Below are 16943 nucleotides of genomic sequence, written 5' to 3' on the forward strand. Positions count from 1 at the left end.
ATTAATCCTCATTAAAAGGGATGAAGCAATTGAGAGGCAATTGATCAAGCAATTAATCTCACCTGAAGAACAGAGAAGAACAGAAACATTACGGAACACTAATAACCGGCTAATCTCGCTAGCAAAGCAGATTACCAACATTAAACACTCTCACCTAGAGAGGTCTTATTACTTTAATTTCCGTATTAATTACTCCTTAATCAGGTACTAACTTGACCGTTGGAGGCGGAACTCTCAGGAGTCTCCGTTATTTTGCAGGTACAGGCGTCCGGTTCCAGTCTCGGAATTGTAACTCTCCCGCAGGACATCAGAAAACCCCGAAACAAGTCCCACTGTTTTAGATCAACTCTGTATTTTAGTGACAAAACCATCATTAACAGGAGCTTTTTTGTCTTTCTCGACCCACCGCAACATCCAGAGTTTACCATCATCCATTTTCTCTCTCTCTCTTCTCAAACCTTACTTCCTCTCTAATGGCGTCTCTTCACTCCATGGTCGTCGCTCCTCCAATCGAACCTTTCACCATTCCCAGGACTCCATTCAAAACTTCCCTTTCTTCTCCTTCTCTTTTACTTTCTTCAACTTCCAATTTCAAAAACCCCAATCTCTGTTGCCTCTCTTCTCCAACTAGACTCGCTCATTCCGGTAATTTTTCAATTTATTCATCTTAATTTTTTTCTCATTTCGTAATTTGGGCGCAATTAGGATTTCTCTTGATGAATGTAGGTTTCAATTGCAAGATATTCGATGATTTTATAAAAGTCTTAATGTTTATGAAATTTGAATTTGTTAAATTTCGCCATTTGATTGATTAATTACTAGGAAGTTCTAGTTAGGTTATGATGATACTCAACTAACTCAAGTGACTTGATTTGTAATCAAACTAGTAATATACAAGTAAATTATTATTATATAGTTATGTACAAGTAATCTGCATGATTTTTTAGGGTTCTGCCAAGAAATGTGAGTTTTCTAAATTCCACGTCACTGGTAGCTTCAATATCAATAGCTTGGTATATAGGGCTGCAATTACCTAGGTATATAGAGCTGGTGTTATGGGAGTATGATTAGTGTGGATTGTATTAGTATTTCTATTTCAATTTGGTAGATTGAGAAATATAATCTCCATGTGATTAGCTTTTGAACCGAAGTTATAATGGCTGTGAGTTTTAAACTAGGAAAGGAAACCGGGTGGATTACCAAAATCATCCTCTCGGGCGAAAGATTATGACTTTGAGGCAGCAATAATATGATCAAAGCTTAAGATATAATTACTCTCTAGTCTCTGCCATACCCGAATTCCAAGAAAACTTGGTGACTAGCATACACTGACTCTGAGTTTGATATTGATCGCTTGTGCTTTAATATTGCTTAGAAGCATATTGTCTTTGAAGATTGAAAGTGTAGAGAGTGTTTGACAGTGCTTGTTTGATGAAGCTATCCTCCTTACTTCGCTGGTAGCTATAGTACCTTTCTTTTAATAAAATTATGTGTGTGATATTGTTGTTGGTTGCTTAGTAGTTGATGTTTTTAGCCCCTTCAATTACTCTGGAATTAGTGATGGCATACGATCACTTTCTGTGTAGATTTACTTGTGAGGATTGTATTCGCAAGTTTTTTTTTTTTTATCACATGATAAGAACATATTGAAATTTTGAGGAATGTAACCTCCTTGTGATGAGGATTTGGAAATTGGATCTGAAGTAATTCTAGGTTCACAGCTGTGAGTTTGATATTAAATCTGGCGATACAGTTTTTGTAAAAGACTTTTACTTGCTGTGTGCTGAAAGATTGCTCAGAAGTCTGTGGACATTGAAGACCAAGTGTAGATACTGTTTTTCTGTGCCTATTCTAGCCTTTTAAGATATTAACATATTATAAGTAGCTTCCATAGAGAATGTATGCTTCAAGTTTCTAGAAGGTGCCCTTGAAGAGAAAATTCTGCAGATGTTTTAGAAAGGTTGTGCGTTTATACAGATTCACAGAAATATATTCAATTTGGCAGCAAAAGAGTAGGAATCTTGAAAGAGAAGTATCTGATTTAAGAGTGAAGCATCTTTTAGGAGATCCTGATTTTTTTTTCCTTTTTTTTTTTAATATATATTAAAAGGTAAAATCTATAGTTTGGTGATGGGGACTATGATATAAATAGATATAGAAGGAACGAATTAATGTGTTTTTATTGTCTCCCCATGATTGAGTCGCTAGTTAGAAGAGTCATTAGTTAAAAGCCATCTGTGATTTATTTATGAAACATGCTACAGTAGATCATTTTTTATTTGTATATATCATATTATTACATGTAGGCTGTTGTTGTTTATAACTAATATGTTTACTTTCTACAACTGTGCAACCTACATTATAATATCTGTATGCAAAGTAACTTGCACAGAGAAAAAATCATAATAAATGAGCAGCATATAAACCATGCATAGCACTAAAAGGGGAGCTGCCGATATAATTAAAGACAAAAGGGAAATTATCATAAATGGCTTCTAACTTTGCTGATAACTATACAGTCAAATTTTTGTAGACGACTAATAATAATGTGCAGGGATTTTGAATTAATACCACTGTGATGGGTGTTCTCAGTTAAGGTTAAGGCTCAAGAATCTGAAGTCAGTGTTGCTGTGGACGCCTTTACTCAATTCAAACATTTGCTTCTGCCTATCACTGATAGAAATCCATATCTCTCAGAGGGAACAAGACAGGTATCATAATAAGCCAGTGACTGTGGTCTGTAGAGATATAGGTCATGTTATATTTTATCCACTTATGGCATTCTTCTAACCTTTTAGTGCAATATTATTGAATGAATTTTTTATGACAAATGTTTTGATGGCATCATTTCATATGTTTCGTAATATAGAGCAATTACATTCATGATAAATGTTTTGATGGCATCATATTATATATTTCATGATCCATGATTTGAGAAATTCCTCATGAATTATCTCTCCCTATTACTGCGCAACATGTCTCTCACGTAAATTACACTCATTTTTATTACATTGATGCATCATGCATGATCTATATCCTTATACAATTTATGCCATTAGACTGTTTTTTTACCTACAGCTTGATTACACTCAAAGTAATACTTATTCTGTTCATAATTTGGAAATTTTGACTTGTGTTATTTTCCTACATCCGTAAATCAATTTCTTGCCAGGCTGCTGCAACTACTGCTGCTTTGGCAAAAAAGTATGGAGCAGACATAACAGTTGTAGGTATGTTTTCTGACCATACCTTTGCTCAATATATATATATACAAAGTATTATGGATCAAAACTTGGGACTCAGATACTTTAAAAATATGGTAAGGCAGTAAAGTTGCATATTTACAACTCCACTTAAATGAACTTGATGCGAAGTAATCACTTATGAATTGTGGTGGTGGTGGTGTTGTATGCAATTGTTATATTATAATGTAATACTAAGCAGTAGTAACAATTTTCTCTATCAAAGGCTTTTTCTAGTGCTAGATTACTGGCTACCAGAATTTCATCCTCATTGCAGTTATTGATGACAAGTCGAAAGAGTCGCATCCTGAGCATGAAACACAGTTGGGCAGCATTCGCTGGCATTTATCTGAAGGTCTGCTGATCTATACTCCCTCCCTTTGCTCAATACCCAGTCCATACTTTGCTTGTCTTTTGTACAGTGCTTGCTCAAATTGAGGTTAGGTGGATGAAGTGAGGGGCTCTGTAAGATGCAAAAGTTATCATTTTCATATGTATTTTTGGCTTTTACTCACACAAGGGTGAAGGATGAAACCATTCATTCTGTGCATGCTTGATCTAAGTTAAACTTGGACTTAGGGATAAGGACAAGGGCCTGATTTGAATCTGGAGGGCTGAAATTTGCTTCTTCCCCCCCCCCTAGTGATTCCATCTTTTTGGGGTATTATTATTTGAAATGTCGATGTGTTGTTTCCTCTCTAGGTTCTAAATCTAATTGAAAAGTCTAAGCATTGTAGTTTGTTTCGACACTTGAGCACATGTGATTGCTAAGATATCATTATGTATTTGGTCCTGCAAGTCTCTTGCATGAGTTGCATCATGTCTATTATGTAGAGACGAGATATTTATACTTTGTTTATCTTTATCCAAACCAATCATTACTAGAGGCAGGGGGGTCATCAGTCTGCATGTTCTGCAAGTGTTAGCTGAATCAGACATCCATGTCATGTGTTCACCCTTCTTATTGTATTTATTTATCGTATTTATCGAACTTTTTCAATTCAATGACAGGTGGGTTTCAGGAATTTAAATTGCTAGAGAAACTCGGCGAAGGAAGTAAACCTACAGCCATAATTGGGGAAGTTGCTGATGATCTGAATTTAGATTTGGTTGTTTTAAGCATGGAAGCAATACATTCCAAGCATGTTGATGCAAATCTCCTGGCAGAGTTTATTCCCTGCCCTGTCTTACTATTGCCCTTGTAAGGTAGCTGAATTTGACGACCCTTCTCAAAGTGCCTCTGGTAATCTCGTTTTATCGATCTGATTTGTCTGTTGTTTCCTTCTTTTGGTTTGGGTTTTTCTTTTGGTATCACTTTGAATTAAGAATATTGAGTTGAAGTTTATTGTTGTACAGAAACCTGTGTTCTTCTCAGCAAGTTGATTATTCTATGGTACTTAACACATTATTCCATCCCAAATAATTTTTTTTTAAAAAAAAAAAATATTCCGTCTACATGTTATTTCGGCTCTAATTACATCGAGCAAAATGTGCTCCATGTTTGTGACAAAAATGTGCTCAGATCGGTCCCATAATGTAGGGAGAAACATCGCTATCCCAGGGACACGGGTTAATCAGATAATTTTGCTTGGTTAGAGTGACGACAATTTAGGCTCAATACTCATTAGCTCATGTTTCATGAAAGGTGATGGTAACACTAATTAATTAATAGGTTAGGTACATTAAATCCCCAAGGAAAAAGAAAGGAGAGGAAAAGGTTAATGGTAAGTTATTCACTGGGTACAGCTAATAATGACACGACTTTCTCGTGGAAACTCTTATTTTCTGCACATTTGGTGATGGATTTGCTGCTTCTTAATTTAGGTGAAACTTTCTAACGTTGCATCAATTTCAGTGAAAGGGTTTTACCATGCACTTAAATAGTCACATCCTTTTTCCTTCCTTAATTTCTCCGGTATAATACCCATTATATCCCTATATAGACTATTTTTCATTCCTTAATTTTTTTTCATGGTTAGAGGAGCATTTGAGACAAGTGTTGTCATGTTTGAAGGAGCACCGGTTGTATACAAAGCTGTCAAAGTGTGAGTTTTGGTTGGAAGAAACTAACCAGGCCAAAGCTCGATAATTTACAAGAAATCGACCCATATTTTTTTTTTTACTTTGTAGTACTTTCTACTAGTATTGATTGGTAATTTTGATTATTTTTACTCTGTAACACAATTTAAAATCAACCGCAAAAACGAAACTTAAACATTGACCGAATTGCCACCCCCCACATAAGGTATCATTCGGGGAAAAAAGTGTGAAATTCTGCCGCATAGAAATGTATACTTCTTAGATTTTGATACCCTCTTTTGTTGTTGGCTTTAATTTTGTACCTAAGCCACACAGGGGTCCTTCCTCGCCTTCTCAAAAAGGGAGAGAATTTCATCTTTATTCATCATTGAAAAGAATAATTTAGCTTCTTGTGTAAAGCATCCACATAAATAAATGATAAAAGAAAGGTTTATTGGATCCATCTCCATACCAAACATAGAATAGATTAAGGGGACAAAGAACCCATTTTATTACACGAAAAAGAAGAATCTCAATTGATTTTATCGCTTCACAAGTGGGAGGGAATTTAAGGGCACCATGAAATTGAAAAAGACCATCAAATATAACTCCTATCAATCATTCAAATATTTCTTACTCTTATTATGTTTATATTACATCATTAGATTCATCACACATTATATGCTTACAATTTAACTTTATTGATGATACATTAATATTAGTAACCTTCTTATCAAAAAAGAGGTTGAGAAAGAGAAAACAATGTGAATTGATTAAATTTTTATTTGTTTATTATTGATAATTGGTTGTATATATATAAAACTATACAACTATGTTGTTATAGAGACCATATAGGTTGTTTCAAGTTGCCTCATAAGAAGAAGAAAAAAAAAAATTGACCCATGATATAATTTTTTTTATCAAATACATACATTAGCTTAGTCAATGCGCCCAATATTACACTTTTCCATCTTATATGTTGACATATTGTTATAAAAGTGTGCACACATTTTTTGCTTCCAATAATTGATTAATGGAGTTAGGAAGTTAATACAAGTTGTCGGGGGAATACTTAGGCTTAGAGGGTCACAATAAGTCAATAACCAAAATCTCTCGATATGGATGCTAAATTAATCGCTTAAATTAAGGCTTTAATATGAGTTGGGTATGGGTTGAGTTGACATAAAGGAATTACATACAATGTAAAATATAAAATGTTTTGACTTGATATAAATTTATGATACGACACAACATATCGGCCCGTGAGGCATGTTGGTGGACCATGGACTATGCATGAACATCTTTTTAAATTTTGGTATGACCCGTACAACATGACCTCATATTGCCTGCTTATTTGACAAATTTACGAGAAAAGTATAAAATAATAAAGAGTTACTCGTGTTTATTAGCATGACATTACATAACATATACACCAGACCATAAGATCGGGACAAGGCCAATACAAAGCCACACTTTCTCTCTTTTCTTTTTAAAAACACAATACATAGCACATGAGTTTGGAACGATTTCCCTAAAAATTGCTTAAACATAAACTTATTCCCTATATGCATCGGTTTAAAAACTTATTCCCACAATGTTGTCCACGTAAAACCAGTTCTAATAATTTAATAACATTACACTTTATTTTTTTATCCATTTCCCTTTGTTTATTAGAACCGCTAACGGTGTATGGAACCGTTGCCACCGTTATGTTGTAACTTTTGTTTATTAGAGCAAGTTTACCGTGTGACTAATCACATACAAAGTTCCAGAATTTATTTTCAATATTAGTAAAGGAAAAGAAGGATGGGAAGGGAAAAGAAAGGATGGGAAGGGAAAAGAAAGGAAAAGAAGGAAAAGAAAGGTGATTTTATTTTCCAATATTTGGTTGATGAAAGGAAATGAAGGGAAGAGAAAGGAAATTACTTTTATTTTTCTCTTTCCAGTCAAATTCCTCCAATTTTGGGAGAAAAGGAAAGCCAAAATTTTGTTAAGAGACTTTCCTCTCACTTCCCTTCCTTTCCTTTAGATTTTTATGTCATTTATTCAACCAAACATGAGAATATGATTAAAACAATTTCCTTTCTTTTCTTTTCCATCCAAATCTCTTCAACCAAAAAGGACCTTGGATATTTGACAAATGAGATTTTTTTACAATATTTATTGAATTTACGTACAAAGTAAAAAAAATTATTACCCCTCTGGTAATTTAATGTTTTAATCAACATATCCTAGGATTTTTTATTTATTTAAAACTAACGAATAATAATAAAATAAATAGATTTACAGATTTTTTTTCCAGAGATTATGCAAAAAATAAAATAAAAAATGAATCAAGAGATTGTACGGAGTAATAAATATACAATATTTTAGCTAATCATACATTGTTTTTTTGCTGCAAGCTAATCATACATTGTATGAGCTTTAATATGATATAGAAATATTTAATAATATAGAAGCAAAATATTCATGAAAAAGGAAATAAATTATAAATTAATAGCATAAGTTAATTGTTTATACGTAGTAGAAACAAAACCTATCTTTTTTTACTTAAAAAACAAAAAAAAAATTGTAAGTAATTTAAGGGTGCAATTCTTATAGTAAGTTTGCTTATATAATTGGTAGTATAATATATACGGAGAATCTTATTTCATATTTGCTTGAAATAATTAAATTATATCTCATATTTTCTTGAAATAATTAAATTATATCTCATATTTGCTTGAAATAATTAAATTATATCTCATATTTGCTTGAAAAACCCGAATTAAAAAAGGAATTCGTAACAAACCTTAGAGAGAAATTCCTAAGCTACAAATACAAAGAGAAATAGCAGGGTAATTTCGTAAAATGAAACTATAAAAAAAATATAAATAAATAAAAAACAGAGCACAAATACCCCAACATAAAAAAAGAGGAGAGAGAGTGAGAAGAGAAGAAGATCCCCTCCCTCTTGTTCTTCTTCGTGTTTAGAGAGAGAAAAAAACCCTTAGAGAGAAACCGGCGAGAAGAAGAAAAGGAATTTACTTTTCTTCCTTCTTCTACCTTCGATTCGATTCGATCCTCATTCAATCTGTTCATCTTTCCCCTTTAATTTTTAAACCCTAATTTTAATCTTCCCCCAATTTCATACCAAATTTTTATTTTTATTTTTTGATCGTTTAAGTTAACTCGTTGGCATAAACCGAGTGATACCCAATACCCAGAAAAACCAAAAAAAAAAAAAAAAACCCTAATTTGGAATTTTCTTGGTTTTGATGGCAGCGACAGCTAACAGCAATCCTTCTCCTTCTCTCTCCTCTTCCTCCGCCGCCATATCGCCGAGTTCGACTCGGGCCGTGTTACCTCCGTGGTCCGGTGGCGTTCGACGCCCGGAATCTGAGTCAACCGGAGCTCCAAAGTCGCCGGTGGAAACAGGTGAGAGGAGTTTTTCATCGGCGCCGGAGATTCCGGCGGAGAACTCCGAGAATGGGGGCAATGCGGGTGGTAAAAGGCCCGCTTGGAATAAGAAACCGTCTAATGGACCCGTTGAGAATGGTGGGCCTGGCCCAGTTGTGATGGGCTCTTCTGCCGCTTGGCCCACTCTCTCTGAGACCAAAAACAAAGCTCCTCCTAAGCTTTCTTCTTCTGATTCCTCCAAAAGTCTTCCTGATTCTGGATCGGTTTCTTCTCCTCAGGTTTGCGTACTCTAATTTGTTTGATTTTTATTTATTTTTGGGTAATTTGTTTGCTTCTTAGATCATGTCATCCTGAAAATTATGATTTTGATTCAAAGTTTATTTACATATATAAATTCGGCTGATTTTATTAGGTATAAATTAGGGCTTAGTAGTGTTTTGATAAAATAAATTATTGATATTATAAGTGATGTTTGATGCTGCATTGGTTTTGTTAAATTAATTAGTTTTATTGGCTAAAAGGATCCGAGGGAACATGTTGTTTGATAATTTTATATATTTGTATAATTATCCTGTATTTTATTATTATAATTTGGGTTTATTGACGGAATTGTTGTTTCATGTTATGGTGTGGACTGTGGAGGATGTATTTGGGTTTTTGAAGCGATGGTGTTTATTGAGATTTTAGAGCATTGGATTTTATGGTGATGTTATGCTATCGGTTTATATATCGAGTAATTATTGGTAATTGGTAATTGGTTGGAAGGTGACTGATGTGAGAATGAAACGTTTGGGGTTGTTACATTCCAGTCTTCTGTGATTATATTGATCAAGTTTCCTCCGGATAAAGTGTACGGAGTACATGTTTTCCTTAAAGATAATAGTTTGATTTGTCATCAATCATCATCGTCTTTTTTTTGTTATATATGTCTATATTTTGGTTGTGATGGTTTGGTTTGCTCTAGGTAATTGCATCCGAATCATCATCGTTGTCAATAGCTCCACCAGTACAGTCGTTGCCACAATCTTCATCAGCTTCTCCAAAGCCTACAACTAGTAGTTTGAGCCATAACTCTATGCCAAACCATGGACGTCCAGCGCGCCAAAAATCAATGAAGCGGGATAGTGGGGGAAACTCACAAGCTAATGGCGGTTTTTCTCATCAACCTTCATCTGCTGTGGAAGGTTCACACAATCATAATCATAACTCCTCAAAACCTACTTCTGGTGGTGCTTCTGACAGTTCTGGCAGAGACAACATTCAAAACCATGGTCACCGAGATCCGGGATCACGGAATGCTAGTGGGGATCATCCTCAGCCGCGCAACTCATACAGGAGGGGGGGTGGTGGGTCCCATTCACGAGGAGATGGTTCACATCAGAATTATGGGGGGAGACGCGACGATCAGGATCGTGGGAATCATGATTGGAACCATCAGAGGAGTTTTAATGGGAGGGATTCTACCATGCAACCAAGAGTCTCTCCTAGAGGATTTGTGAGAACCCAGCCTGTTCCTCCTCCTTTTGTTCACACTCCACCTATGCGACCTTATATGAATCCTATGGGGGTTGGTAAGTTTTCATAGTTCCTTGCTGGCTAGAGTGCTGTTGTATGGGACTATGGGTACATATCTAATTTATTTGAATGTTTCAGAGCTCCCTTTGTATTATGTCCCTGGCAGTGTGCCTTTTGTTGCACCTGCACCTGTGTATATTCATGCTGCTCCAGATCCTCAGTTGCATACTAAGATAGTGAATCAGATAGATTACTATTTCAGGTACTTATTCTGGACTTCCTCTTTTCTGTACTGGGTATTTCTGAACTAATTGATGATGTGATCATTTATCTAATCATTTTGAGTTATTTATTGTGTTTTGACAGCAATGAGAATTTAATCAAAGACACATTTCTGCGGAAACAAATGGATTCACAGGGTTGGGTTAATGTTGGATTGATTGCTGGTTTTAAAAAAGTGAGTTTTTGTTCTGATGCAAGTTTTATTTAGATTTTCTTCTTGCCGTCTAATTTGATCTATTTGCCTGCTGATTGTTATTGAAATTTCATGACTCAGTTTTGCTCCTATCTTAATTTGGTTCTTCTTAATGCCCAGTACCCACTGTTCAATTGTCATCTAGTGCCCTTTCCTTTTAAAATAAAATGATCTTATATGATCTTACTTTGTAAGTATACTCTGGCAGTAACTTTAGTCCTGGCATTCTTTCTTTACCATGAATTCTTTCTACGCTCATCTTAATTTCTCAATGATTAATTAGCTATATTCCATGCTTTGTGTACTTGGGTCAATCTATGGGCGGCTTCTTTCGTCTGTATTTTCCTGTACCTTGCTCTTTGCAGGTTTTTTAAGTGGTTCTTACAGTACCTTGAATGTTTAATTTAATGACTTCGCTCAGAATTAAATAATTTTTGGGGTGGTTTGTTTTATGTAAATAGTGAGAGTATTGAATGTGTTATATTATCTAACCAGTAAAGTCGATGGCTCTGAGTCTTTTGTAAGGTCCTCCATGATGGCTCTGAGTTTCTTGACCTTACTGAGCTTTTCTGCTTGAAATATTACATCTCTGTAACATATGTAGCTGTTTTTATTTTTATTGCAATCTAGAGCGCTCTGTTTTGCTACCTAAACAATGTATCTTATAACATTGCTTTCAAGTTGCTCTTCTATTATGTGGATCTGGCTCACCTGTATTTTGAATCTGGGAATGTTTACAAGTGGCTTGTTAATTTTCCCATGTTTATCCATGTTGTAGTACCAACACTCCTAGTTTTGATTCAAGAATGATGCAGCATAAAATATCTCATAATATATGTGTGATATCTGTCTTAAAGTTAACTTTTCGGTTGAATATGCATGATTTCAAAAAATAGCTGAATATTATTGAAATAATGTGAAGCAAATGGTGAGAAAAAGTAAAATGAATTGTAATGAAATAAAGAATAACGCATGGATGTAATGAAAAATGGGAGTGTAATGAAAAATAACGATCAATTTTAGAGAGTCTTGTGGCTGATTTGTAACAAGATGACAATGTTGAATATACATTATTTTGGTAGATTATGTTTGAATTAGAGGATGGCTTTGTTCTTTTCTTTCCCAAAGAACTTTACTTTGTCACCATGTAAACTATAACCACTCAATTCACTCCCATTTGTTTTGTCATTTATGGCCTTGCAGTAAATGGAATTTACTCATTTAAGTCTACTGATTTTGTTTGGGATGACAAGTGGTTGGAGGGTATCACACTATCACTATCACCACTGCATTTGAGGATAGATTTGGGGTTGGATTGTGGGAATGAGGTGGGAGGAATGTAAGATGGGTATGAAGATGTGAGAGTAGGTATACTGACTAAATTAAGTTTCTAGGCTGGTTAAAGCGAAAGTTTTGCTTAATGATTTCATTGTAGAGGATAGTAAATGTGAAGTCCGAAGCATTGATTGTAAAGAATAGCTCGAGAGGGAATTTGACTATTTAAGTTGATGGTTATCTGAGTTATAGGCTGCTGTGACATCTAGAGATTGCTATAAATCTACAGGCTTTCTGCATATGATTTGTCATTGATTCTTCTGGGGATGATCTTTTTTTTTTTTTTTTTTAATTTTTTTTATAATAAATAAATATTTCCTGCACTGTTTTCCTTTGCGTAAGGCCACTTATTTAGTTATTTGTGTATCATCATGTTTGAGATAGTATGTTTGACAATATTGTTGGATCACGTATCTCACTGATTGGTTTGTATATGTAAGAACTCACTTCAATGAATTTGATTCTTTCTTTTGACATCGCATTGATATTGATTGATTAAGCTGATTGATCTTCTAGCTGTACTCGATTTGCCTGCGAGAAGTTTTGTAGGTTTCCATGTTTCTAATTAATTTCAGACCGTTTTTGTTACTATTTCCCTTTTCTTGCTTGCAATTGTTTGTTTATGAAATATGCGTATGTAGTACTTTCTTTCAGAAGGTTAAAGAAAGTTGGTCTGATTTATGTTGTATTCCAAAGGGCAGTAAAATCATCTTGTTCACTTGTTCATAGCATTGTGGGACAACTTTCATGGTTGAAGCAGGATATAACTAACAAGAATCCCTCTCTTGGCGGAATATGAAATCATCTGCTATCAGTGAAAAGAGATCATCATTCTTGTTTTATATTGCTGATGCCCCATTTATCTGGCACCCTCCCCCATGTCGGGGCTTTTGTTCTTCCAATTTCATTTTGATCAGTTGTGGAGTTCGATTTATTTGTTTCCTCTTTTCTTCATTATTTCTTCTATTCTCTTTAGAACTCTTTTAATATATTGTTATGTTGGCCATAAGAGAGTATGGAAGTGAGTATCGTCAAGAGATGAAGTTCCTTGTGAGTTTTGAGTAATAGGGAAGTAGGATTCCTTGTTTTTACGCTCCAAAGTAGGATGTCGTTGCTGTTTTTATATTACCATGTCAAAGCTATTGCCCTCTCCTCCATTTTCATACGTTTCAGCTTAATTTTCCTAATTCTGCACTTTCTTTACGCATATAGTTATGAGTATTGATAATTTTGCATTTTTTTCAATATCCTTTGCAAGTCTATAGCAGAAAATTCAGACCTAGGGAATTAGTATTTATTTATTTTTTTGTATCTGCCTGTAAGTCTATATTTACTCCCTATTCTCATTTTCCATAACGTAATGTCTTTAATTCATCTTCCACTGTTTTAAATGTCCCCAAATTTATTTTCCCATTTCCAGTTGAGGTTTCTTTTTCTCATCAACCTATTTTTTTTCTTGAATCTAATCGTAGCTCTTTCAATTTTACTTAACTCCCTTTTAAATTTTTATCTCACTTTACATATACTTACTGACCAAGAGAGTATCTTTACACAAGTCGCAATCATTTAGGCACAGAATTCTGTTCATTGATTTTTTTATTCTGAAATGTATATGCTCTTTGATCTGTTGGTATAGAAAAATGGAAGTCGTGCAAATAAATTATGCAGTTATTGTCTATTTTTCTTGTGAAATGACCATTGATTCCCTTTTCATTTTACTTTGGTTATTGGAATGTCTCAACTCTTCAAACTATATATTATGCAGTATCTCTTTGTCAATGTTATGTTGGAACTTGATTTCAGGTCAAGGAGTTGACAGAAAATGTTCAGCACATATTGGATGCTGTGAGGTCTTCGACTGTTATTGAAGTGCAGGTAATATTCATGCCTGCTCAATTGATTTAATTATTTACCACCCCATCCTTTTTAAGAGCAGGGTTTTTGAAATTGTCTTGAGTGTAAAGTTGTTTTTTATTTTTTGGTAAATTACGATTGCAGGGTGAAAAAATCAGAAAACGTGATGATTGGGTAAGATGGATTATTCCAACAACTTTGCAGGATTCAACTGCATCTGGATCGCAATCTCCTAATTCTCCAACTACTGCTACACTGCCAGCTCAGTTTCAAAATCTTAAAGTAGATGAGAAGACCATTGATCAGAATCATTCTAAGGCTCAGCTAGATGTTAACGCTGCTACAATCTTTAGATCATCCTCTGGGGATTTGCATAGCCCGTCAAAGTCTGTTAAGGATGGAGCAAGCTCAAGTGGATGTTGATCAACTGGATCCAGCCTTTATTTCAGGCGAGGATCATGCTGATTATATTTGATCCGGAAACACCATGTGGAATGTAGGAACAGGGGATGAATGACCTTGGTGAGTATAATCCATTTATTCTGGATCATGACTTGCAATTACACCATGTTTTGCAAAGCAGATATATTAAACTATAAAACTCAAAAAAAAAAAAAAAAAAAAAAAAAAAAAAAAAAAAAAAAAAAACCAAAAAAAAAAAAAACAAAAAAAAAAAAAATAAAAATAGAAAAAATAGAAAAACAAAAAGATTGAGAGATACAACCAACAAGATAGACTGCGGAAGAAGAATCCTAAAAAATTTTGTTTTTTTTTTTCCTTCTCTTTGTTTCCCCCCCTTTTGTGTGTATGTAATATCTTGACCTTGTGGCAGGAGTTTATGGGTCTTTTTGTTTTTTTTTTTTTTTTTTTGGGATGTGATTATGGTAAAATCAGTTTTGCCTTCATCTGTGTTGATTCTGGTGCCTCAGTAATTTGTTTGGGGAATTTTGATTTCATGTCCCTCTGCCCCTCAGCCTGTTTTTATCATAATCTTTGGGGCTATTGAGAAGTTAACTACTGAAATGTCATCGATGGATGAGTCTTGTACATTGTTGAGGATGACAAAGGTGGTGAGTTTATCTGAAGCTGCTGATCGTGCATCGCTCCTGCCATTTAACTTTACTCTGGTGTTTGAAAGTCTCTTGTCTCTTATATATACTGTGTCGTATTTAGTTTATACTGTGCAGTGCTAACACTGCAAAGACTTGCACTCTCTTGGTGAGAGAAGTGTTCTAGGTTAGAGTTTGTTATGTTCAGAACTTCATTTGAAACTAGATGTTAGCAAACGTATGGATTTGATGTTGGTATTGACTTGAATTTTTATCTATTATTGTTAGATTAGTGGTAAATTTTGTGACACCTGCCTTGGTTGAGACCATATAGGATCTATTGTGGCATCTAAGATTATTGACAGGGATGAGACCCTGTAGTTATTTGGAGCTGCGTGCTTATGAACCATATGGCTGGCTTAATCGACCTTGGGTTACAATTGAATTTGGGGATGAAATTGATCAAAACTATGGTATGCTTTATGTGTAGTCACTAGTCAGACATCTACTGCCTCTTTAGCCTTTCCTAATTGTGTGTTTTTTTGGTCTACACTGCCAAATTTATCCATTTCCATTCTAAACAACTTTACGAAGTACTTCGTATTTGTTTTGGCCAGTTTAGTGTTTTCTCACTCTCTTGCCATAGGAGATTGTGGAGACCACTTTGTTTGGAGCTAGTCACTTGATATATAGCAACCTTTGTTCCAAATTACTTGCTCAATTACCTTAAATGCATATAAACTGAAGTTTTACAATTGTTACGGAGTAATTCTTAGAGCACACGTCCACATTAGACCTAAATCACCTAATACATTGAAATCACACTTAGAATATTTTCATAGTATATTAGTTTATCCTAGAATGAAAAAAATCAGTGGGTTTTGATCAAATTGCCGATTGCAAATGATGACCTAAAGTCTATGCTCTTCACAATAAATTCTCGTGTGAAGGTTATACTTCGTATTTTATTTACCTGCTCCCTTTGTATGTACATGTACCCGAGGAAATAGGGAAAACTAGTCGTGGTTGCACCTTTCAGTAAGTAGCCAAGTAGGTTAACACCCGAGGAAATAGGGACTAGTAAAGATTTTTGAGTTGATTAATGTTATATTTCTTGAATCTGAGAGCGGTTGCTCTTTTTTAAAGTCTTCAACGCGAAGTGATTTGCCAAATTTCTCTTTTAAGTTATAGCGCCAAGGGCAGTAAAGGACCCAATGAAGCACATGGAAAGTGTTGCAAACTTTTATTTATTAACATGGGTTATTTTTGTACTAAGCTGTCTCTGATCAGTTAAAGTTGAGCTGTGTTACAATCTGATTCAAGTAAAGGTTGATGATGACAAAGTAATGCTAATCAGCTCATTGTATGTCGTTTAAAAAGTTTCATTGTATCGTCCTTTTATTTATTAACATGGGTTATTTTTGTACTAAGCTGTCTCTGATCAGTTAAAGTTGAGCTGTGTTACAATCTGATTCAAGTAAAGGTTGATGATGACAAAGTAATGCTAATCAGCTCATTGTATGTCGTTTAAAAAGTTTCATTGTATCGTCCTTTTATTTATTAACATGGGTTATTTTTGTACTAAGCTGTCTCTGATCAGTTAAAGTTGAGCTGTGTTACAATCTGATTCATGGGGTTTGTACCACGAATTGTTTACGGCAACCCTACCACTTGATATCGTCCTTTTTTCAAGTAAAGGTTGATGATGACAAAGTAATGCTAATCAGCTCATTGTATGTCGTTTAAAAAGTTTCATGTAATTCATTTTAACTTTTCTTCTCGAGGCTTATTACAACTAGGGAAAACTGAAGAGTTATGGTATCTTATGCACACGTCACACGTCATGCGATTATAGATAAAGCTAATTCTCCGATGTGATTTAGCTAAAACGAGAAAGTAGCAAATTTTAAGCTCCAAGCCTCTAACGTTGGTGTATAATTTGCACTCATGTTTCCCTCTCCTCCAAAAGTTTTTGGAGTATAATACATGCTCTAACAAATGCTTTCGGTTTTTTTTTTTTTTTTTTTTTGTGTTAATTAATACTGTATAAAAAAG

The 16943-nt window shown here is 34.5% G+C and overlaps 2 protein-coding genes across 2 annotated transcripts; both read left to right on the forward strand.

The window, feature by feature from the left end:
* The first annotated feature begins 374 nt into the window (after positions 1-374).
* LOC110682120 lies at positions 375-4662 on the forward strand. Its single transcript, XM_021858366.1, has 5 exons — positions 375-645; positions 2593-2711; positions 3173-3230; positions 3520-3597; positions 4254-4662. Exons 1-5 carry the CDS (start codon positions 474-476, stop codon positions 4445-4447), a joined length of 621 nt encoding a protein of 206 aa, XP_021714058.1. The 5' UTR covers positions 375-473; the 3' UTR covers positions 4448-4662.
* A 3324-nt stretch (positions 4663-7986) lies between these two features.
* Positions 7987-15188, forward strand: LOC110682121 (la-related protein 1C-like). The gene is made up of 6 exons (XM_021858367.1): positions 7987-8938; positions 9625-10231; positions 10314-10437; positions 10542-10632; positions 13789-13860; positions 13984-15188. Exons 1-6 carry the CDS (start codon positions 8519-8521, stop codon positions 14260-14262), a joined length of 1593 nt encoding a protein of 530 aa, XP_021714059.1. The 5' UTR covers positions 7987-8518; the 3' UTR covers positions 14263-15188.
* The last annotated feature ends 1755 nt before the right edge of the window (positions 15189-16943 follow it).

This window comes from Chenopodium quinoa, unplaced genomic scaffold (genome assembly GCF_001683475.1).
Source record: "Chenopodium quinoa cultivar QQ74 unplaced genomic scaffold, ASM168347v1, whole genome shotgun sequence".
NCBI lineage: Eukaryota > Viridiplantae > Streptophyta > Magnoliopsida > Caryophyllales > Amaranthaceae > Chenopodium > Chenopodium quinoa.